Raw genomic sequence first — 24669 nt, 5'->3', positions numbered from 1 at the left:
TACACAATCTAAAGAGTTTTATTTATCCGAGTAGTAAATTTACATTTGCTTAGACCAAAAACCACAATTTAACATTAGAGCATATGTAAAGTAAGACTAACACGATAAAAGCTTGGGGTGAGGGTGACAGTGCAGTGGTTAGCACTATCGCCTCCCTCTTCTGGGGCGTGGGTTCAAGGCCCAGCCCGGGTCTCATGCGTGTGGAGTTTTCATGGTTCCCCATGTCGTCATGGGGTTTCCTCCAGGTACTCCAGTTTCCCCCCATAGTCCAAAAATACATTGAGGTCAGTTTGTGTTATCAAATTGTCTGTAGGTGTGTGTATATGAGTGAATGGTGCGTGAGTGTGACGTATTGGTGTTCCTTGCCTTGTGCCTATAGCCCCTGTGATAGGTTTTGACTCCAAATGGGGCAAGCTATTACATAAAAATGGACGGCCAATAAAACTAACAAGAATTCCTTCTGTTCTGCCAAAAGTGACCTTTTTTGATAGCTGGAAAAGCACCTCTCATCAGGGGCACCCTATAGCCATTCTATTAATTAAATTCCGCCACCTGCTCACTTGATTAATGAGTTATTTTATTTATTTATCTTTAAGTCAGTGAGGTGTTGATTAGCCAAAGGACGTGTGATAGTGACAGACTCAAAAAAATACACTGGGTGTGTGGGATGGTTGCTGCAAATGCTGGAGTGAATTTCAGAGAGGTTTTGAAATGATTAGTCTAACTCACTTTGGCAGACAAAATAATACTACAGTTTCACAGCAACACGAGGATCATTTAAAAATCATTTTCTTTGCACAGTACTCGTGCATTCATTTAAATACTAACATATACACATATACCACAACACAGAAACATAAAGTGCAAAGAAGGGACACAAAGAAAATATGAAACGTGGCCATGCTAGATATGTAAAATGGATGTAAACTGAAGTAAAACAGTAGGCAGTGCAGTGCAAATACTGTTCTGAGGCAGAACGGGCTGCATGTAAAAGTGTCCGCGTGCAACGATTTTGGGATGATGTGGTAGTGCAAGGAATTATAATTAATTACAGTGCCAGATGTAAAGAAATGGGCCGCTTTGAGAAAAAACTAGACCAGAATCACAATCGTACAAGGTGTCAATTGCACCATTGGAGGGCCATGTTTTATTAGTTATCGGAAAGTTTATTAAACTTTAGTAATTGAAATGGTAACCGAATACTAGGCATATTAAGACACGGTCTAAATTGTTATGGATTCTATTTTCACACCGCATTTTACGTTGTAACACCACTGAGAGATTATGATCATTTGACCTGATACGAGTCTGAGTAATCAAAACAACGTATGCATTGCATAAATTTCAGTTTATTCAAAAAATAAAAACTTGTCTTGAATAGACAAATGAAGGACACAATCAAATATGAATAAAAACACAAACGAGCAAATAAATAGATTAATAAATAGATACATAAATAGATTAATAAATTAATTAATAAATAGATTAATAAACAGACAAATAAATAGATTAATAAACAGATAAATAAATAGATTAATAAATAGATAAATATAAATAGATAGATTTTGAAAAACGAAAGTTCTGATTAAGGACCGCAGTCACGAAGCTTTTGTGAAAAACCAAATCATACTACAAGATGATTCACCGGGTTAAGCTGAAAATCCGGGCTTTAAGTTCTGTTTAACCAGAAAAGCGTGTCAGAAGCGTGATCCAGTATGAAGCGCAGCGTACGAATAATCTGATTTCGGACGATTTCCCATGCGCAAAAACTGAAGCTCTAGGGAAACAAAACCACATGCATTTCTCAGTCAGTGAATGCTTTGTTGAAGAAAAATCCTCAATAGCTTTCGTTTTTTCATTAAAGGACAAGAAATATCGCATGTTACATTCCGTTAATTTTTCTATTTTATTGCTATCATTGAGCACTCATCTTATTTCAGAACTTGCATAATTTGATATTAGTTGCATTTGTTCATACCTTTTGCTGTAAAACTGTTGCCATCTTCTCGAAGTACTGTCTCAACAGTTCTTTTCTGGCCGCGATATCGATCCTGGCCTTCTCGCTTTTCACCTCGATGCCCATCATCTTCAATGAGCATAGCAGCGCAGTATTAATTTCAGTAACAAAAATTAAGCGAAGCACAAAAAAATCATGTTAATTAAAAAAATGAACTTTGATGAATGTTCGGTTACATGCGCTTTAATTATTATTATGTTCATAATAAACTGCACATCGTTCAGGTGAGCATCTTCGATGTTACATTTCACTTACACATCTGCTCATCTCAACTAGACGGAAAGTGACATGCTGGAAGGCGTCAAGCTTCGCCGAGTCATACTCTTCTGGTAGATCCCCATTTCCAAACAGTGAAAAGGTGTTGTTCAAAGTTTCATAAATTGCCAGCTTTACACCTGTTTCCTGCTACAAACGGCGAGAATTATTGCTTTTCGTCCTTTCTCAGACACGTCATTAAATTGTTTCATTATTAAATTCCTACACTTAATTTATAATTAGGTTCCACAAAGCAGATATCAGAATGTACATTGAAGTACTGAATACTGAAATTCTTTAAAAGATTAATGCAATTTCAAAATTAAGACTCACTTAAGGGTGAGTATTGTGAAAATGAGATACCTGGCAAATGGTACAATTAAGCTTTGCAGTTAATATGTGCTTTTAGTTGCAGTTAATATATGCTTTTCATTTTATCTTCTATATATAGTGTTCAAGGGGCATTAACGTATTGAGAATGCTATCAAGTTGGGTTTCGAGACATTCAGATGAGTGTCCCATTTTAACAAAACTTATCCTACCTGTTCATCTGTATTGCAGAGTCCTGCATAAATAAAAACGTATGCCTACCTCCGTGTTCTTGGCAGACCTGAAAACAGATTCTGGGAAAGTAATCTGAACCCTCTCCCTAATGCATTTTGAGGGAAAACGCCCACCCTGAAACAAAACGCACAGAAAGCCAAATCTCGGTTAGCAAACTACGTTGGGTCAGCCTTCAGGATTGGACGGCATTTAACTCACCGTGTCCTTCAAAAGTGCATGGCTCCTTTTTAAGAGATTCCCATGCAGGTGGCACTTGGTGCGCATGGGCAAAACCTGCGAAAGGCCAAAGACAAAGAAAACCCAAGAGGAAATATATAGTGATTTAAGTGCCATTGTTATAGATGACTGGTGGATTAAAATAACGTCCTTTTAAAACTGGATACTGAAAGGCCAATAATGTCCTAAAGTAAACAGCATACAAAACTTTTTAACGCACAGTTGGCCAGCACTGTTCTGGACGGATCAGTGCATTCTCGGTAATTTATACGTGGTGGTACGGATGCATAAAAAAGGGTTTTTTATTAGACCGAATTAGGAATCCGTGGAAAAATAGGCCTAAGTTTCATTTTCACGTCTTTTGCAGATGATTTTGCAGACCGTCATTGTTTCCACACCTTTATCCGCTTGGGTGGTTTTGGTACAGGCCAAATACAAATTTGCTTGTCATACAAATATCAACAAATGGAAACCTGTGTGGCGCAAATTCAATGAAACCTTATTCAGTAATGACTCGGGATATTTTACCTAAGCAATGAATCATTAAGCAACTTTCCCAAAATTTTGGATTTCAATGTTAGTCCTGCACAAAAATTTAACTCTATAATTTTTCTATCGGTATATAATTTTCTATGGTAAATCGGACTTCTAAGTGCTGTGGCAGTCAGATATGTAGAATGTCTTCTCATTTTCCACGTTGAGCGTAGAAACACTCTAACGAAGCCTGGGTATTGAAAGGCGCGGGTGCACAGATTCCACGTCTTTACTTTGCTAGTTTTTTTATTTAATCTCAATTAGTTTCCTGCATATTACTTGTTATATGGTTTGTTGAATCATAAAAAAAAACACGATGAAGCAAGAATTACAGGTTAAAAATAGAAAATATAATTTATCCAACAATCGAAAGTGATGAAGTACATACATTATATATTATCTTATATGCTAAAATGTATGATAGGCCTATTTCCTGTAATATTTATTTACATTTTAATGAATTGTAAAGTTAGTTAAAAGTGAAATAATGTGACAGAAAAACACGTAGAGCAAAAAAAACTGTAAAAATCTAAATGTATTCGAAAAATTAAGTCAATATATAGAGTGCAAAACAAACAAATTATGCGAATAAGTTATGTAAATAAACGACATCTTACAGAACAGGCTAATTATGTAAAAATATAGGCTATTTTAATATTTTATATTAAAATATATAAAAAATCAGCCATAATCAAGTATAATGAGCATTATGCTCTGTTCCATGTTAATTACATATTTATTATGTTGTTCTTTTATGCCTTTATTTCTTGTCGTAATTTTTATTTTGGCGGTGTTGACCACATTTCATTTCACTGCATGTTATAGTTTGACTGTATTCCTTATATATGACAAAAAACCCTTCAATCCTTAATGTCATACTCTCGGGAAAAGGGGCGATTTTACCTTACATTATAATATTAGCCTATAATATCACCCAATAGGGTTTGACTCCCCCCAAACACACACCGCCCGGTTAAAAAGCAATTCTTAATTGGAAAAAGACTTCGAAATGCGTGAAGCAAGACGTTTCATTTCCAAGTCGATAGTAGACGTTTGTGTGGTAATGTCTATCAGTCATTGTTTCCATACAAAAACGGTTAGTTGGGCTGCGATTAGCTGTTTTGGGGGTTTTGGTATTATACTCATTTGTACGATCGGTCTATCATGCAAATATTTCAAAAAAAGAAACATATGTGATATAAAGTTCAGTGAAATTGTAATTAATTTATGACATTGGATATTTTACCTAAGAAATGATTCCGTTCTCAAAATTTCAGGAAAAATCTCGAGAAGATTATAAGTATATACAGAACTCTAGATTATTTTCCTTTCGATTAATGATGTGAATATATTTTTATATAGGTCTTATATATTTTGATGTTTTTCTCATTAAGTTAGCGAGTCTTTTCTCATGATCATATGTACTCGTGGAATCTGAGTTTCGTTTTTTATTTAATTAGATTGGAATTTTCCTGCGGCATTTTTACTGCCGGTTTCTCTTAACGTGTTTCGTTTTCTTCCACAGCACTGTTGTTCAGCGGCTGTGCCCATGCTAAAGCAAACGCTTAGATTCTTAGTATTCATAAATGCCTGATGACTGCTATTATTCGACGTTCAGCGTAAAAAAACGAAGCATCGTTTTTGAAGGGCACTGCTTCAAAAAAAGTACGTGTTTACTTTGCATCTGTTTTATTAAGTTTACCTCTGTTTCATTTGTCTTTCTTCATCCCGTCTCTCTTGTATTGGTGTGACAAAATGCTGTACTGCTGATTTATATAAACACAACTAACAGCCACTACTTCGAGAATACCTTCTTATTCGTTGCAATAGCTTCGATAACTGCATTTAAACATATTCATCTCTTTTCCTGTAAAAGTGCTTCCATCAGGTATATTTTCTTGATCGAATAATGAGTATGTGTTTATATTATGACTATTCGGGAAAGGCGTTATATTGTAAAGCGTTCTGATGGGTAGCTGTGGGATGTCGGTCAGGACCCACGCACACAAGATTGGGAACTGATTGCTGGTTCTCTTGTGTCTTATTGTAGGTAGGTATGAATATGTTTCTGAAAATAAGGAAGGAACCATCGTTCTTTTCTGGCCGCGATATCGATCCTGGCCTTCTCGCTTTTCACCTCGATGCCCATCATCTTCAATGAGCATAGCAGCGCAGTATTAATTTCAGTAACAAAAATTAAGCGAAGCACAAAAAAATCATGTTAATTAAAAAAATGAACTTTGATGAATGTTCGGTTACATGCGCTTTAATTATTATTATGTTCATAATAAACTGCACATCGTTCATCGGTCCGAATACTGATGCAATCATTCATAACAGACATAAATCTTTCATATCATTCATACATAAAGTCTAACTTGTAATAATGTCACATTAGCTCTCTATCAGTTTAGCAGAAGTGACACAGCATCGGTACAGGAAAGGAAATTTGGATATTAGCAATATTTAATACATTACATTAGGTGAGCTTTATTAATCCCACGAAGGGAAATTTCGGAGCTGCAGCAACAGGCTGCGCGTCAGCACAATAGCAAACTTCACCAAGACGCACACATAGGAAAACAAAAGACGCAACTAACTAGTGACCATTATGCTGAAGTTATACCGCGGGGAAAAGTATTGAACGCGTCCACAATTTTCTCAGTAAATATATTTCTAATGGTGCTATTGACATGAAATTTACACCAGATGTCAGTAACAACACAAGCAAATCACACATACAAAGAAACCAAAACAAATAAGCCCTTAAATTATGTTATGTGTAATAAAGCGAAATGACTCAGGGAATAAGTATCGAACACATGAAGAAAAGGAGGTGAAAAAGGCACGGAGAGCCAAGAAACCAGCTGAAATCTGTCAGTATTCAGAAAGCAATCCTGCTCCCTATCAGTGCAAATTGATATCAGCTGGTTTAGTCCTAAGTGGTGACCTATAAAACGGTTTCTCATTACCAAGGTGTCACACAAGAAGCATCGCATGATGTGTAAAAGCAAAGAGCTCACGCAAGACCTTCTCGACCTGATTGTTGTGAAACGTACCGATGGCATTGGTTACAGACGTATTTATGAACTTCTGGATGTTCCAGTGAGCACCGTTGGGAACATCATTTCACCATAAACTTGCCAAGACCAGGTGCTCCTCGCAAGATTTGTGACAGTGGAGTGAAAAGAATAATTTGAAGAGTTGTCCAAGAGCCGAGGGACACTCTCTGAGAATTAGCTAATAAATGAGCTGGAATTAGCAGGTACAATTGTTTCACAGAAAACAAGTCACACACTCATCCTCCATGACCTCTACACAGTCTCACTGCGCAAGACTCCACTGCTGAGGAAAAAGCATGCTGAAGCTCGCTTAAAGTTTGCTGCACGACATTTGGACAATGAAATATTGGTACCGGCAGACTTCATATAATTGAAGGAAGGATGAATGGAGAAATGTACCGAGACATTCTTGATAAGAATCTACTGCCATCTATACCAGAGTGCTGAAGATGAAATGAGGGTGGACATTTCAGCAAGACGTTCATCCCAAACACGAAACTCTCAATTGGTTTCAGAGAAAGAAAATAAAGCTGCTTGAATGGCCCAGTCAATCACGGACCTGAATCAAACTGAAAATCTATGGAAAGAACTAAAGATCAGAGTTCATAAGGAAAGGTTCTCGGAACTTTCAAAATTTGAAGACAGTTCGTGTGGAAGAATGGGCCAACATCACACTGGAGTAATGCATGCGACTAGTTTCTCCATACAGGAGGCATCTTGAAGCTGTTATTACCAACAAAGGCTTTGGAATTAATTTCAATAAGCCTGTTCAATACTTATTCCCTGAGTCATTTCACTTTATTACACGTAACTTAATTTATAGGCCTACTTGTTTTTGATTTCTTTGAATTTGTGGATTACTTGAGTTGTTACCGACACCTGGTGTAAATTTCATGTCAATAGCACCATTAGAAATATATTTATTGAGAAAAATGTTGACGCGTTCAATACTTATTTTCCCGCTTTAAATAGTTATGATCATGATGAGTTTTCAAATAATTTTACCATAGTTAGCGCCAATGTTCTAAACCTGTTTATTGAAGTAGACAAAACATTAGATAGATTCGTAGAATAATTATTCCATTTGGTAATAAAATCAAAGCTATTTTTCTACTTGCAACAGTCAGTGGGACATACAGCTCACAGTAACATTGCACATAGTTACAGAAACATCTATAACCTTAACTTGGGAATTAACACGAAAATTTCTGCTTAATTGACACATTTCTCCCTCTGCTGGCAAGCAGATGCACCCACAGTTCAGTGCCACAAAGAGATGCCATATCTTTTCGGCCGTCCGAAGTTCGTCAACCTGTGACGTATCGTACAGCTGTTTGGCCGACGATGTAATCGTGATGATGCAGTTTCAAGGTACCCCGTAAGTTTCAAGTTCACCCTTACCGCTGCAGCAGGAGGTCATATCAAGAAAAACGTTTACAAATGTTTTTAAGAATGTTGCTCTTCTCAGATCAGTGCCATTCTAGCATGCACCAATAACAAATTAGGGTACTCTGTCATTCGTAGGTTCTACTTTAAGTTTACACCTTAACGTTCCGAGGTGTACTCCGAAACATTACTAGCGAAGTATACCTTCTGTAAGAGATACAGTACTTTCGTAATGTTCATCTGAACCACTCTTTTCTATCGCTTATTAATGTTGTCAGTTTATACCGCTAGTGCCGCCCGCTGTTCGGACTGCACGTCTGTGAAATGAGCAATGTGCTGTAAAGCAATATGTACTCAAATAATTCAACAGCTGGGCGAGGGGGCATCGTGACATCGCAGTGGGCACACATGCAGCACAGCGTGAAAGGATGCCATGTAAGAAAGATTGTAGTATAATTTTAAAATAAAGAAAAGATGACATTTAAAATAAGACTAACATCGTTATTAGTACAGTTTCACAACTAAACATAATATAAAAATTACTGATCCATATGATAAAATGATTGTGTCTAATGCATGACAATCTTAGGTATGTTTCGTCCTCGCGCTCTGCGTGTGTAATCGGCTAAATTCACTCTCCTGGATTGTCTCCAGAAATCCTGATATGAAATTCAAGACTTTTAAAGACCTTTTTAATACCACTTAAAGTCGAATTTAAGACCAAACTGTAAGCGGAAATATGCTTTACCAGAATCAATACTCATTTATTTACAATACAGTGACTGTTCATTCAAGTTCGTTTTAAAAAATGTCCAAGAATTGCTAATACATCAAAAGGTCCTACAATTGATGTGTGAATAATACAAGAAAGTGACGATCAAGAGAAATACTCTTACCAAAAAACTTCAAGCAAAACAGAGGAACAACGGACTTTGATTAAGACATTTAATGCCCTATTCCTCAACATTACGAGCGTATAAAGTGGCAGATTTATGATATTCTTGAATATTTGAATTTTACTTTCGGTTGCTGATTCAGAGATGATGCTGTAAACAAGAATAGATGGATACAGCTCATGCTACTTTAGCACCAATTGTTCAAAGCACTTCAGCACTGTGGTTTACTCAACCACAAAGTGGGGTTTATTACACCTGCACCATTCAATCCTAACAACACTACCCACTGTGCAGGTCGCCCCGACTACCCAACATCACACATGGTGGGCGCACGCACACCGCTGTTTCCAAAAATTAACCCGACACATGACATTACTGGACAACACAGTAATGCACTGGATGACAGTCCTGCACTGCTCTGGCATCTGCACCCTGTATATCATCTGGGAAATCTGCCCCCTACGGGGCCCCTCCAGTGGCTGTCTAGCTTGGGTGACTGCCCCTTCTTCCTCATGGGGCAGTACAGCCAAACAGAGTCCCCAGGCTGGAAGGCCTGGCAGAGGATATCATACACCTTCTTCTGTCTGGCCATGGCTGTATCCTGTGTCCAGCTCATGAACAGATAGTCCATCCCCAATGTTACCGACCGCTCAGGCTCAGCAGGCACGCAGAACACCAGCTCCACCGGGGTCCACAGCTCACGGCCGAACAGCTTGTGCTCCCCTGTACCACTGTGTGAGTAGCCCACAGGACCAGGAGAAGGTGGGTGTTCCAGTTGCGCTGGTGCTCAGCAATGAAGATTGCCAGTTGTGTGGCAGCAGATGGGAGTCCTTCCTTATCACCACGTCCAGCCATCGATAGTCGATGCAGGAGGCCCACACCCTGTCCTTCTTGGTGATGACTGTCGGAGCTGCCCACAGGCTGTCAAACAGTTTGATGACTCCCCCCGCTGCCATTTTTTGGATCTGCTGTTCTGCAGCTTGTCACACTTGTCACACTATTATTACTGTTATATTGTTTTTATGAAAAAATTCATAGTGCATTATAGATGAGAGCTTCATAATTCATTCATAATGCATTATAAACATGGCAATAGTATGTGCTATGCCTTCACAATATACTCAATATTCTTTGCTAACAAATACATTTACAGCATGTTCACCATTTGAGTATCTTCATTAGCAAGAAAATGTCATATCTTTGATTAATCAAAGTAACTTCCTCTAGCAGTTATAAGAGGAAAGATAACTTGAGGCATTCTTTCTACAAGGGTCTAAATACTGGTGTTCCATAGGGTGAAATAGTTAAATTGTGCATTTAAAGTTAATGGACAGTCTAGAATTCTACTATACTATCACCACACAATCAGGTAATAGGATGTCAGACATGCAGTTGCATACTCTTGCCATGTTATTAAGGACTCTTGTTTTATTTGCCTTATATTTTCTATAAACTTTGCAATGCTTAACAATAATTTAAAAAAATCGGCAGTTTATGAAATAGATGAAAAGTGGTAAAAACCTGTGGCGTGCGAAAACTTTTGACCGATAGTGTATATTATGAAAATTGCTGTGATAAAAGGAAACGTTGCTTGATTTATTTGCTCTATCCCACTTTTGGAAAACTCACCCGGGTTAGTAGTGTAGAACACTCTCTCTAATAGTTATGATACTCTTTGTGCCTCAATAATTTGGGGAACGCCTCTGTTTTTGTAGCACAGGCGTTTGCAAGCTACCTGTAGTAATTAGTTACTGTGACAGCGCAACACGTCAGCAGGGGGCGGTAATGTGTTGTCGTTGCTTCGATGAATTTGCGGGGGAAGTTCGGTGGAGCTGCCTGCGCACTAAAAGTGTGTGATATGTGAGCTCTGTGTCGTTCCGCTATTTCTACCGTAGTAATGGTCGGGAGCCTGAGGTAGCTATGTAAAAAGTAATGTTAGCCTTCAGCACGCCTTCAACCGGCGTGTTCTCCCTCTTTAATAATAACTAATATATAATAACTGTTCTACTTTATTAGTATTCCATACTAATACGATAATAGATGTTCTACTTTATTAGTATTCCATTAATAGTGTGTAATTTAGTGCCTGGGGTAGGCCGAATATTTGTGTTTTTCCGTTAAAGTTAAAACAGATTTTAATTTATGGTGTGATATTATCAAATAATCGATTAATCAGGCTACCTCAAATCAAAGATCTCCGGTGCATCGAATCGTTCCCTCAGCAACTGTAATCTAACCAAAATACTTTCAAACCCAAGGGAACAGAGTAATCGGGAGCAGGCAAGGTGCCAAGAAAAAGTGGATACCAGTCCAGTTGGATATGTAACAACTTATAAGGCACGCGGGCATGAAAAGTTATGACTTTATTGTACAATTTAGATTTTCTGTGAATATTACACAGGTGTTTGACTCTAGTGAAAACTATCCCTACCCTTCTTTTGGGTCTTTGTTTTTTTGCTTCTTTTTCCATTCAACTTTTTAATAGGCCTGTTTGCAGAGGATTTTAAGGAAGTGCAGAAAAGTGTCTTATTATGGGTGATACTGATGCTTCTTACATGTGTGACGAATAGTCAAAGTCTGTTATCGCTGTTCTGCTGCAAGATCCTGTGTCATTCTTGTGTGAATTACTGAAGTGTCGGTTTTATTGTAAGCTACAGATCCCACGCTAAGTGTAAATCATTTCCTGTGTTACAAAGTGACAAGGTGTTGAAAAGATTTAAACATATTGCCTGGCTAACCCGTTTGGTCTTTCCGTTGTTTGACAGCAGCCAAATAATCGACTCATAGAATAATAAGTTTTATCTGAGAAACAGCAGTTATTTGGCATTTGGTTCTTTTCTCGTGTTGTTGACTTATCTGTATTTTCCCCTGAAGTCACGACTTTCATTTTTTGGTTTCTCTTTGAAAGTGGATTTTCCAGGCAAATTATTTCATGCATCTCCCGAAGATTTATTTTTTTCCCTCTTCAAATGTTTACTTTATAGTTTATAGTTCATTGAAGATTAAAAATGTTTCTAAAAAGCTGGCCACTTGGACTGACAGCAGTCAGAAATGCGTCCTGTTTTCCATAGTCTTCCCGCATGTAGCCTGTCCCAAATTTCTCGCTGCTATTTTATATCGAGGATCTGATTTTCCAGTCAGATCAACAAAGTGAAGTTTCTCGACGTTTTTCATTTTCTTCAGCCATGTATTTTTCTTTTAATCTCTTTTAATTAATATCCAGTTTATGCTTCTTCATACCAGCACTATTAGGCTGCATGAATATAACTATATATGACTTCCATGTGCACCAAGCCGCCGCGGCAGCAGGGGTGGGCGTGCCTGGCACTCGGCCCACGCATTTAGCGTTCATAGTGAGTGATACAGTACGATAAAATGATTGTCTGACAGGTATGTGCATGCATGGTTAGACCAGGTCAGGTCGGGTTAGGTTGGGGAGCATGCGCTGATGCAGCGCGTTGCCGCACCCACCACACGGCGAAACTCCTCGGGATCCCGGCCGGCGATCCCCACACGGTCCGGTCTCACCCTCAAGAAATGGCCACCCATCTGCCACAGCCAGGTGCTACATGGGCATCCCCTTGGTTAGATCAATGGAGGAAAAGTGCCGTTGAGAGGCAAACAGATTTTTCTTTCTCTTTATTCACTCTTAGCAATGCTATGGATCATTAAATAACTGATACAAAAAATATGTAGTTGAGTCTGTAGTGTGATTTTGTCACCAAGTGAATTCTTATGAGACCAGCCCCCCCAATTTTCTGCAGGCGCACCCATCCTATGATTTTTGGCTCCGTTTTTCGGTGTCACGTGTGCATGTTGTGATGATGTGCCCTGCGATGCGCTGGCATACTGTCCAGGGTGTCCCATGCCTACCCTCCTGTGCTTTCTGAGATTTGTATTTGATTCTTAATTAACAAAAATCAAGGACACTTTTATGTCAGTGCTACAGATGAGTCTGCCTTTTTGTCATCTGTTCAAAAAAATTCCATGAGTCTCATTAGCATTTCATCAACCAATATGATAACTGACATCGAAAGTAAATAAGTTTCGACGAGATCATGGTCTAGTAGTCGCTGATGTTTTGGAAATTCGAAGATAGATGAGGAGGTAAGTCTCTGCGTGGGTCACATGTGTGCGAAGTTTGCATGTTCTCCCCATGTCGTCGTGGGGTTTCCTCCGGGTACTCCGGTTTCCCCCCACAGTCCAAGGACATGCTGAGGCTGATTGGACGTGCTAAATTGCCCGTAGGAGTGCGTGTGTGAGTGAATGGTGTGTGAGTGTGCCCTGCAATGGGCTGGCCCCCCATCCTGGGTTGTTCCCTGCCTCGTGTCCATAGCTTCCGGGATAGGCTCCGGACCCCCCGCGACCCAGCCAGATAAGCGGTTTGGAAAATGGATGGATGGATGGATTAATTGACCAACCAGGCCATAAAACCACATCCTGGTGTATATTTCGGAGGTTGGGAAACTTTGTCCTACACGTCTCTGTATCAGTCACTCCATAATTAGCAAGGTTCGGAATGCCTAAGCACCCCATTTCCCTGCGATCCATGGCTGGGGCAACGTTCCTGACATGGAGGTATGTTCTCACACTGCTTTCAAGCCTAATGAAGCAAGAACTGAAGGTCCCTTGAACTGGCTCCTACAACCGCTGCACTACATGCGATTTTACGCTAATAATTAAGTGAAGTTTGTACTACATTGTGAATGTATACATTCTTTAATTAAATATTTTTAGAACTGTGTATGCTTGACTACGCTTTTAACACGTGAAGATTCAGATGCCTGGACACAAATCTGAAATAATTATCAATATAATTACAAACAGGACCCCAGTGACCCTGCATAGGACAAGCAAGTATCGAAGATGGATGGATGAATAGATGGATGGATAGTAAAGTGACAACCTTGTATTTTACAGGATGGTCCCATGCTGAAAAATAAAATGTTGTGTCTTGTTTTGAATAGAAACAGGACTCGAATTGTCCCATGTTTTCGCATCTGGACTGAAATGTGTATGTTTGCTTGAGGAAGAATTGTTGACTATGTAATAAAGAAATCTTTGTGCTTAACTGAAAGTATAGACTCCACATAGACATTACACAGGTTATCCCTTCAAGGCTAATAAAATACAGTCGCACACAAAAAAACACAGTAAGACAAACTTCATTGACCCGTCTGACGTAATATCAGCTTTAAAAAACAATATTACAATATTACAGAAGAATGCAAATAAAAATAGATATACGTCTAATAAATAATGAGAATAAATATAGCTTATAACTGAATTTATACAATTCAATGATATATAAATATCTAAATATAGATCGGGTTGTCTTCAGTCATTTCTCCGATTCTTCACGTTGACATTAAATTCAGAGTTCCTTCTGAATTTTTCAAAGATGCTCTGAATCTCAGCTCTTACAACTTCCCAGGCGCAAAGGCTGTGATTCTGCAAAAGAGCAATACATTAAAAATACAGGCCTCACACACAACCACATCACTATTGGTGTCATCAGTTTCTTGCTTCCTTTTGCAATTTTAGTCATATAAAAGGTATATAATACATTTATGTATCACAATCAGTGATAAGATGTACTGTAAGTCTACCGTTGATGTAGGTACTGACTCATATGCACTGAAACTTACTTCTTTTGATAAAAAGTCTCTCAGGTTTTTGAAGTAATATTCCATTGTCTTTGTCTTCCTCTTTGTTTTTTTGAGGGTCGAGTTCTTCAGCTGAAATAGAGAGCAGTCGCATGAATACCCGAACCTCCGTTTCGAGATCACAGATACATAATTACTACAGTTTAAAGTGCTATGGTTTCATTGTGAGCCTTTCCTTTTAACATAAACATATGACCAAATCAAATGTTAATGTGACAGGCGTGCATTTCGTGAAACTCACACAATGCGAATACATGACTTTTTGACGACCAAGGAGTTGCTGGAGATTTTCCAGACTGGACTGGTTCCACTTGACCAAATGCAAATCTTCGGAGAAGAGTTCGCTCGATAGTCTGATTGCTTGTTCGAAAGATACCTGAAAGCAGCATTAACGGAAATGGATCTTTAGTTAATAATAACTAAAACAGGAACAGATGATCATACAGCAGCAAATGAAAGACCATCTATATGATCAACATTCTGTGACAATATCCTTCTATTACTACTATCAGGGGTAGGACGGGGGATCACGTCCCCTCCACTTATACAGGGACTCTCAAATGCCCCCCCCCCACCCAACTTTTGACAGAAATAGAAAACAAAACTTCGATAAGCAGCATCCCTGAATAGGGTTGGATTCTGTGACACCTGAACTCCTCAAAATGTCTCGAACTGATCTGCCTAAGTTGTGCCCTTTTTGCAGACCAAAGTGATATGCAATCTGGAAAACACAAAGATCTAACAGTGTTCATTGTAGATCTTTAAAATGAGGACATACGCTACAAAGTAAATCATCCATAATTATAGCGGCAGATGCTGTTGCCTTTTATATTATTATTATTATTATTATTATTATTATTATTATTATTATATATAATTATATATATATATATATATATTCAGATTTACAAATAGCAACCAATATGTACACGTAAATTCTATACGGGCTTAATCTATACCAAGCTTGTGTTGGATACAGATGTTCACAGAATCTCTTCCATATCACTGATAGACTAATTTATGTTACTATAATAAAGATAACCGCTTAAGTTCAACCTAACGTGAAATTATGGCTGTTAGAATAAAGCAATAAATGATGAATGTGTCCTCACATCAAATGTAACATTGTATATGGGGTTCAGTGACTTGCAACACATTATAGAGAATCTCTTGTTTAAGCTATTGTCCAACAGGCTACTTGTGGGTGATCAGCAACTCCATACCAGACGAAAAGACATTGTATGTCTGTAGGTCAGTGTAAATCAAATTGTGTTTTGTAATGAACCATTAGCCCAAATCACGCCAAATGCCTCAAAGTTGAGACCTCACTGGTCTCCCCCCCACATCAAAAATCTCTCCTGCACCCCTGATTACTACATTTGTTACTAACAGAATTATACCCATAATGCAATAATAAATGTTTAAGCATGGTATGTCTGAATTATGACATGGTGAAAAAAACTAAAGGCAAGCTAAAAATCTATAACCCTGTGAAAAGCCCCTTTCACGCCTAGACAGCAGCTAACATGTTCTCTAAATAAGATGCCGCTAAAAGTCTGTAATAATTCTTATTTCACAGTGCTTTACCTTACAAACTGCGTAAAATGCCATTTTCCATACTCCTGGTGGCATGAGCCACAAGACAGGCAACACTGGATGGCCACTGGCCTAACTGTATGCATTTGGACTGTTAGAGGACAACACAGTGCAACTGCCTGGAGCTCTGAGCTGGATGGGGGCTCCCGAGGGTGGCTGATGATATAGTATATTGCAATGTCAAAACTGCAAGAAATCCACTGAAGCACAGCAGGCACAATAATTTCTAAATTAGTAAATGTAATTGGTACAGAAAACGAATGGGAGGATAGATGGATGGATGGTAATTGGCAAGGTTTTTATAAATCAAAGAGAATTTACCCAACCGGAAGCCAAACTTTGATAAAGCGGTAACTGCAATGCTCACTCAATTAAATAGGCAACTTGATGTTAAGAAACTTTAACACGTTAGCCATCTTGCTGACTTGTCTTGTAACTTTATCACAGACAATTACCTATGCCTGTTAGTGCCATTACACTGTAGGCTAATTATTTTAATAATTTAAGTTTACATGACAGACTCAGCTAACAAATGTTATAATACATATCCATCGAAATCTACCTTGTTAGATAACTAAATGCCATGTTTGTTTTCTCTCTCATTCTCAGTGCACCACTGAGAATGCACCATTCCCCTAGCAACACCACAAAAATAGAAAGATCCCACGATAACCAAGTTCAATGTATCTAATATGGTATTGATGTGACCTACATATATATAAAATGTAACATTATGTATTTGCCTTATATGCCGTATTCATTGTATGAATGTACTAGTCATTTACTAATTCATATTTACTTTGTAGCAGTTTCATCAACTTTTACTGCATCCTGCCCTGTTAATGAGGAAGAGGATATACCAGGCTGTGACTCGCCACCAAAAATGGCACGAGAGCAGCTAGTTCCATCACTGCAGTTCATAATCGCCTGCAACACCTGCCTTTGTTCTGATCCGCATTTGGTCATTCTGTTATGGCGGGGCATGGTGAACAGACAGACAACCCACGTGCAACTCCACAAGGGTGAACTTATTAGCAATGGACATTAAGAAAAACATGACTAGAAAACAAAAGAATCACATGGGGTCAAAAACAAGGCAGGGTGAACACAAGAAAGAAAAGAATAAACTAAACACAAGAGACCACTAAGTATCAGCAGGATCTGGAAACCCACAAGAACAACCAAACAAACACACAGCAACAACCACAATGACCAACCGAGGAACAGACCAATCTGGCACTTAACTACACTTCATCACAAGACTAAATGAGGGACAAGTGAAAACCATAAGCAATTAACCAATCAATAAGGACTCAGGGCAACAAGGAGCAGGTGGGGTACGTTTACAATCAACAGGCACTAGTGTCTAGAAAACATTAACAAATACCTAGGATTTCTGACACTAGTAGAGACTTGAAACACAAGTAAAATAAAACATAACTGACCAAGACACGGGTAGGATAAACCATTAACAAGGACACAAAAGCAAAAGCCTATATTGCAATATAAGAAACCAGGAGGGAAAAATCCAAACTATTATATTATGCTTGGTTGAAGATGGAAGGGATGGCTGTTTCTTAGCCACACACTCAACCCACTGAGCCCCGCGGCAGCCCAAGGAGCTGGAAAACACACTAGGTACGTAACACCCAGTGGCATGGCCAGCACAAACTGCTGGCCAGATGGGGAGATGACATATGGGACAGGACCTGATGGGTACTGATCCTTACAGACAATGTAGTTTTCCCTCAAAATTCTGACCATTTACACCTTACATTTATTTTGCATAAATTTTTTTAAATTATTTTTTATTTATTTATTTTTAATATTTTTACTTCTAATACATTACATTCTATTATTATCCTTTATTATACTATATTTTACAAATGTTTATTGCACTGCTGTATTTGCGTATTGTTTTTTTATTTGCAGAAGTTAAAATAAAGGACTTATGTTAATTAAAATCTTTTTGTTGAAGTTAATAATTTAGACTTTGCGTCAAAACAATGGTAATATATTTTATCATGTTTGGGGGGGGGGGGGGTGACTTAGATGGTGCCATGGTGTCCCTAAAATCCCCTCTGCACAGACCTTGGAGTTATGAGGCGACGATACTATTCACTACGACACCGTGCCGTCTCGCTAAAATGCTCTGTATAATAACTAATTAAATGAAGGCAGCGATAAGACCGCATCATCTCCAAGGCTAGGGATCCAAATTACAATGTAATTTTACATGACTGGGGCGTGGGGTGCTGATTTCCAGTACAAAATGCAATCGCACCACGGTAATAAATTCATTGAACTGTTATTCTGCTTCTTACCTGTCTTACGATCTTCGGACGTTTTTTTATCCGTATGCTCATCGCCTCAGCAGAGCACTCTGACGGCAGTCTCGGTCCCTATTAATTTGCACAGCAGAAGTGGTTAGTAACGCTGCGAAAAATAAATATCCATTTCAATCATTTTAACTATGACATTAACACTAAAAATAAAAGGTCTTACCATGGACTTCAAGTTATGAAGACTTTGAGTGATGTAGTGCTTCTGTTCATTTGCAGGCATACATCTTGAATGGACTGCAGGGAAAATGACCAAGACATATAAAAGCAAACCAGCTGTAAGATTCATTGTAGATCTTAAGAATAAGGACATGCGACGAAGTAAACCATCCATTATTATAGCCGCAGATGCTGTTGCCTTTTTATAAAGGCTTTGGTTTTTACAAATATACAAATGGCCGGAAATTTGTAAGCATGGAAAATGAAAGCGCATGAAAAACCCGGCAGCGGTTTCATATTTACCTTACATACATTCATTTAGCGGACGCTTTCAATTATTCCTGGAGAATTTCGGGTTAATGGGACTTGCTGGAAAACTGTACGACTCGGGCCAGGGGGCTGTTCCGCCCAGTATTTTATTAGGATTTTATTCACCACCACCCCCCAATAAATAGCTAGACCTTAGGATTTATGGCATTAAGTTGTGCCCCCCTCCCCCAAATATCTAACTCTCTCATACGCCATTGCGTGACATAAATCAGCCAGCATTGGGATTTGAACCAGCGCACTTATGAATACAGGCGCAGAGTCCTAACCCACAGCGGAACCCGTACTATACCGCAACCAAGTAAGCTCTTAGAATGTTACGTTTTGGACAGGAGTCAGAAACAAGTGCTCATTCACACTTGAATTGTTCAAAGACGGCATATTCCCTTCTTTATAATGGGTACCATACAATTGCTCATTATGGGACTAGAACGTAACACTGTTGACAAACCGATGCTTAATTAGACCTCAAAGTGGCTACAGAACAAACGCGCGTTCAATGTTGATAGTAATTTATTCCCCAAAATAGCTCAACGCTTAAAAAGTTCTATTTTGTAACTTTTGATAGTTAAATTTTATGTGAAATATAAAATCTTACAAAATACAGCTTGCATGCGTCTTTAGTCTGCTTACGTTCTTGGTTCACATCTGGCCAGATCATTTTCCTTGACAGTGTCTCTGTTTCCGGAATTTCCATTCTAAAGGGAGTCATTGAAGCAATTCTCAGGGAATCAATATGTTTTCGGTGTCCTCCGTGTTCACATTTTCGGAATTGTTTCGAATCACGAGTCGAATGCATTACCTTATCGTCTTTATTAAAACCACCTTACGTAATCAGTGTATTTCCTCATGTTTTCTTTCGTCATCGGTCATTTTCACTTTCTAATCTAATTATAGGTCTATGTCCTGCAGGACACAAAAACTGTTTAGTTCTAATACGTTCACTTGACTCAAACCTTTTTGGCTCCCTGGGAAATTTCGCTGTTACATGGAGTTCGGGCGGGGAACGACGGGTGGGGGGACTTTTGCTGATGACGAGTCACGATTATCTGTATACCTACAAAGAATTTAATGAAAACTGGTCGAAACTTTATTTAAAAGCCCGCACTATATCCATTTTTTAAAACGAGATTTTTAGCGGAGGCAAACGATACTACTTGTGATAGGACGAGCTTTAATTAATAGATATGCTTGTGGTCTGTAATGGATGGGGTGGTTTTTGCCCGGCTACATTAGGTAGGCCAATGTTTACGTTTATATTCTGTACGCCGGTGTAGGATCAGGGGAGTTCATTTGAGTATGCGTAGGTGGATGTGTCCGTGTTCATTGTGGACGTACATGCGTGGTGGTGGGCGGTGTGTGTCCCTGTATTACAATCAGGGGCGGATTCAGAAAATTTGGGGTGACAATAGGGCGGCATTAGGGGATGCAACACGGAAACATTTTCAGATGCACCTATGAGGTAAATATAGGCCTAACGCTAATACAATCAGCCATTTTAAAGTTCAGCGTCAACGCAACAATCAACAGTTTATTGTTTATAAGTGATCGAGATATTTTACAACTTTCAACCCAAACAGTTAGAAGAAACTGGAGATCAAAAATGTTATAATTTTAAATAATTTTCAATTAACAAAACCCCTGGCATTTTAGTTTTTTGATTGCAGTCACAGATTTTTATAAAACTGAATTTCCCCTTGTGGGGGTCCAAAAAACAGTCTCCACAACGTATATATATATATATCACAAACACACATACATACACATGCGAGCTTGCGCACAGTCCACATATTCATATCAAATCAAGTCAAGTAGGTTTTATTGTCATTTCAACCATACACACAGTATATAGAGAAATGAGATAACGTTCCTCCAGGACCATGGTGCAACACAGAGCAGGACAAAGACAGAGCAACATCATAAGTGCAGACAGGACAGCATGGGACACTCCATTTCTATGGACATAAACTTAAACTCAACTGTAACAACCTTAACCTCCACCAAGCCCTAATCTTAACCCTAAGTAACTGAAAAATATCCCCACAAGGGAAAAAGTTACAGGTTTTTAACTTTTAATTTACAAAGTCATACGTTGTTCATTCGTGTAAAAATATGTTTACATAACTAGAAAGTAGTAATATTTTGTCAAACAGTCTTATTAAGTTCAAAGCTGCTTATACGCCTTGCCGTGTGGTAAGGAGAGCCAGATGAGAGTGGGACAAACCAACATTTAGTGGAGGATAGAGTACAGGGTACTTCGAGCTCGGGAGAATATATTTGACGTGCTTTAAGTCAGGAGAACTGTTATGAAACATATTAATTATATTGATTCCGATTCCATAATAATGATTTCTTGGATTCATCGGGGGAAGAGATCCCCATCTGCCACCCCATAGATTCGCCACTTAGTCTAGAACAGGGGTCACCAACATGGTGCCCACGGGCACCAGGACGCCCCCAAGGATGACATGAGTCGCCCGCGGACCTGTTTTAAAAATAGCACAACTCACCAGTGAGCAGCGTTAAGTTTTAATTTTATCCTGTTGCTATTCTTCTTTAACCACATTTGCATTTATATTGATTTGAAAATGACAATATCTAAAAAAAACATTTAAAACATGAAGTTTGGATAAGTTTAGGAGGGAGTTTCAAAGTGGTAGCCCTTTGTATGGCTCAGTACCCATGAAGCAGCCCTCAGCTGAGAGGACCAGGAACTAACTAACTAACTAACTAACTGGATAGATAGATAGATAGATAGATAGATAGATAGATAGATAGATAGATAGATAGATAGATAGATAGATAGATAGATAGATAGATAGATAGATAGATAGATAGATAGATAGATAGATAGATAGATAGATAGATAGATAGATAGATAGATAGATAGATAGATACTAAATTATTACTTTCGGTATAATACCACATCCATGTTGTTATAACCCTGTAGCTTCATTAAAATATTTGACTGAAATGGATACTCTTGTATTCAGTGTATTCTTCTCTTATGGGTAAGCAGTAACCTGTTTGTCTAAAACTGCACACAAATCTTCAAAAAGCCCCAGTATCATTACTAATCATTTGGGGGGTTGTAGGCGTGACTCTCAGGTGACTGAGAGTATTAATTCAATGCACTTGTTCCTCTTTTAGTCGGAATGTTTTTTTTTCTTGACTAAATCTGCTGAGACACCGACTCCCAACCTGTCTGTTGCCATAATGATCTGTGGTCCCTGACATTCCTGCCCACCATTATATTTACTTCTTGCCAAAATGGCTGTTTTAGGTTATTGTGTGAACCCTTTGGTTTCTTTGCTGACCCCCATCCCTGTCGTGTCCCTCTAACCCTATTCCCAAGGTGAATCACATCCTCCCCATGTCACATGGCTTTATTTCACATTCTGACTGTCCTGATTCTTGCACACTGAAAAATATTTTATCAGTACCATAGTGGTGCAATGTGAATTACTGTAACCTCACACCTCCAGGTTTGGAGGTTTATTTAGATTTTTTATTGTGGTCTATGGAAGCTTACAACTCCTGCCTATCAGAAGTTATTTTCGATAGGATTGAATATAGTGCTTGCATATGAATGTATGATATTCACACCTAACATTTTTATATTACAGCATTATTTCTTTTTAAATGGTGAATACTTTCTCAACATTTTCAGTTGGTGATACTGAAGCCTCATGGTAGATGCGGAAAGAAAATTGGACATTGGTTGGCCTGGGACAGAAGACATATTGGGTCTGTTATGTCTTATGCAAGAAGGGATTGTTTTGAATACTGTGTGTCCTCACCTCATGGTGACTGCATGTGGTTAGTTCCGCAAATGTTAAGAGAGATCAGACCTTGGTGAGATGGGCAGTGGAGCGGGGGGGGGGGGGGGAGAGAAGCCACCTGCAGGAATGGATTCTAAGCTGCCCCAACTGGTGCACAGAGAGTTGTAGTTATAAGGTAGTCGCAGTAGGCCATACGCAGTGTGTTATGTGGTAGTACAAATGTATAAATAGCTGTCACATGAATTGTATGTTAACTATGTATTTACAGTAAATCAATATCTATATCCATGTCTCAAGTAGAAGTCTAGCAGTTGAGAAATTTACCATTTTGGTAAATTGCGTAAAATGGGTGGATGTACCCTGCCACAAAGGTGAAGCAATAGAGCAAGAGAATTGTGTCTGTTATACATCTGAGCTTGCTTTGTTGGTGTTTTGTGACCAATCAGGACTTAGAAGTCCTTATAAGGAATTGGATGTTATGGTATATCATCTGGTTGCTCCGGGTGCTCGGGATACCTGGTGCCAGAGTGTGACTGGAGCACTTTGCTGGATTACTGGAATAAAAGAAATTACTTTGCTCACCAACTGAGAGGTCCGGAGATTTATTCTAAGTGGCTTAACTAGAGTAATTAGAGAGGATGATCTATATTTTTCTTCCACAGTAGACACTAAAACAGTAAATGTATTTCAGTTAATCTAAGAAAATTAATCTGCTTTACTTTGAAACATGAGTTTATTAATGTTATTAATTTTAGTCCACTTTCAACCTTCTTTTACTGAATCACATTTATCCTACTTCACTCAGCAAGTATATGTACAATTTCATGTTGTATTTGTACCTGTGACATTCCGTGTTATGCATCCAAACATACACTTTGCAGATTAGTGCCATATCCTTCATATGCAGTCATATACACAGTCATATACGTAGCACATTAATAATGCCACTGAGGCAGATCCACATAGAACTGGGTTTACTATATATGAAAAAAATGGTTTTGTATAGACTCATATTGTGGTTTGTGACACCAACATGAAATGACTAAATTTTGATGGGATTTTCCTGTAACACATGAGAGCACAGAGATTTTAATTATAATCATTGTAAATAGTTTATGTATGCATGCTGAATAAGTTATTGAACAGCATAATATACTATATAATGTATTTAAATATATATATATATACATATATATATATATATATACATATAGTACAACAACACATGGCTTAGACTGGTCACTCAAATAAAATTATTTGACCTGACTGGCATTTCAGTGAGATGAAACTAGAGAATTTAGGGGATTTGCAATCGCAAGAGAGAGCTGACCGATGCAGAATGGGCCAGGAACCCCTTTCAAGATTATGGTAGGATTACGGTCACAATTCAAAAGCCTGATGAGTGCAAAGCTTAGTGCTTCATTCTGTATGCTACCGATTTAATTGTATTTTATCTGGAGTAGAAGTCATGCCAGCGACCTAGAGAAGTGAGAATAGCCTATTTCCTCCCATGGTTACTGAATGTTTTCAGCTATGTTACCATACAGAGAATTCTCAGTGAAGTAGCAAAATGATGGACAGGCCGTGATTTTTTTTAAACACAGTAAATAACATGAGGGTATAACACTGCAGTCTCTCTTTAATGAGCACATATTCATAGGACGGCAGACAGCTGGAGGTGCATAGATTGATTTGCAGGGCTTTCAGTCAATTCATGAATGCAAAAAAAAAATTTTCATTCATGATTATGAGACTCTGGGTGACATACAGGCAATAGAAAAATTGAGTCTCACTGTGAAAATGTAGATTCCAGATAAAAACCACTGAGCTGCAGTACGAAATTCTTCAAAGTAGTTTCTGCATTACC

The 24669-nt window shown here is 38.4% G+C and overlaps 2 protein-coding genes across 3 annotated transcripts; both read right to left on the bottom strand.

Moving 5' to 3' along the window:
• Nucleotides 1-1364: 1364 nt before the first annotated feature.
• LOC125742443 (interferon alpha-16-like) lies at nucleotides 1365-3344 on the bottom strand. Of its 2 annotated transcripts, none has more exons than XM_049014441.1 (5): nucleotides 3035-3344; nucleotides 2864-2950; nucleotides 2273-2422; nucleotides 1979-2086; nucleotides 1365-1777 (listed from the first exon to the last, which is right to left on the bottom strand). In XM_049014441.1, the coding sequence occupies exons 1-5, from the start codon at nucleotides 3167-3169 to the stop codon at nucleotides 1670-1672; spliced, it is 588 nt and encodes a 195-aa protein (XP_048870398.1). In that variant the 5' UTR covers nucleotides 3170-3344; the 3' UTR covers nucleotides 1365-1669. The 2 variants fall into 2 exon arrangements, with proteins under 2 accessions (XP_048870398.1, XP_048870399.1); XM_049014442.1 differs by having other exon boundaries at nucleotides 2273-2419.
• A 10702-nt stretch (nucleotides 3345-14046) lies between these two features.
• LOC125742864 (interferon alpha-F-like) lies at nucleotides 14047-19741 on the bottom strand. The gene is made up of 6 exons (XM_049015273.1): nucleotides 19654-19741; nucleotides 18698-18771; nucleotides 18517-18594; nucleotides 14838-14972; nucleotides 14579-14668; nucleotides 14047-14381 (listed from the first exon to the last, which is right to left on the bottom strand). Exons 1-6 carry the CDS (start codon nucleotides 19730-19732, stop codon nucleotides 14268-14270), a joined length of 570 nt encoding a protein of 189 aa, XP_048871230.1. The 5' UTR covers nucleotides 19733-19741; the 3' UTR covers nucleotides 14047-14267.
• Nucleotides 19742-24669: the final 4928 nt, after the last annotated feature.

This window comes from Brienomyrus brachyistius, chromosome 5, assembly GCF_023856365.1.
Source record: "Brienomyrus brachyistius isolate T26 chromosome 5, BBRACH_0.4, whole genome shotgun sequence".
Lineage (NCBI taxonomy): Eukaryota > Metazoa > Chordata > Actinopteri > Osteoglossiformes > Mormyridae > Brienomyrus > Brienomyrus brachyistius.
Note: the sequence above shows the minus strand (reverse complement) of the source record. Positions and strands in the feature narration are given on the sequence as shown.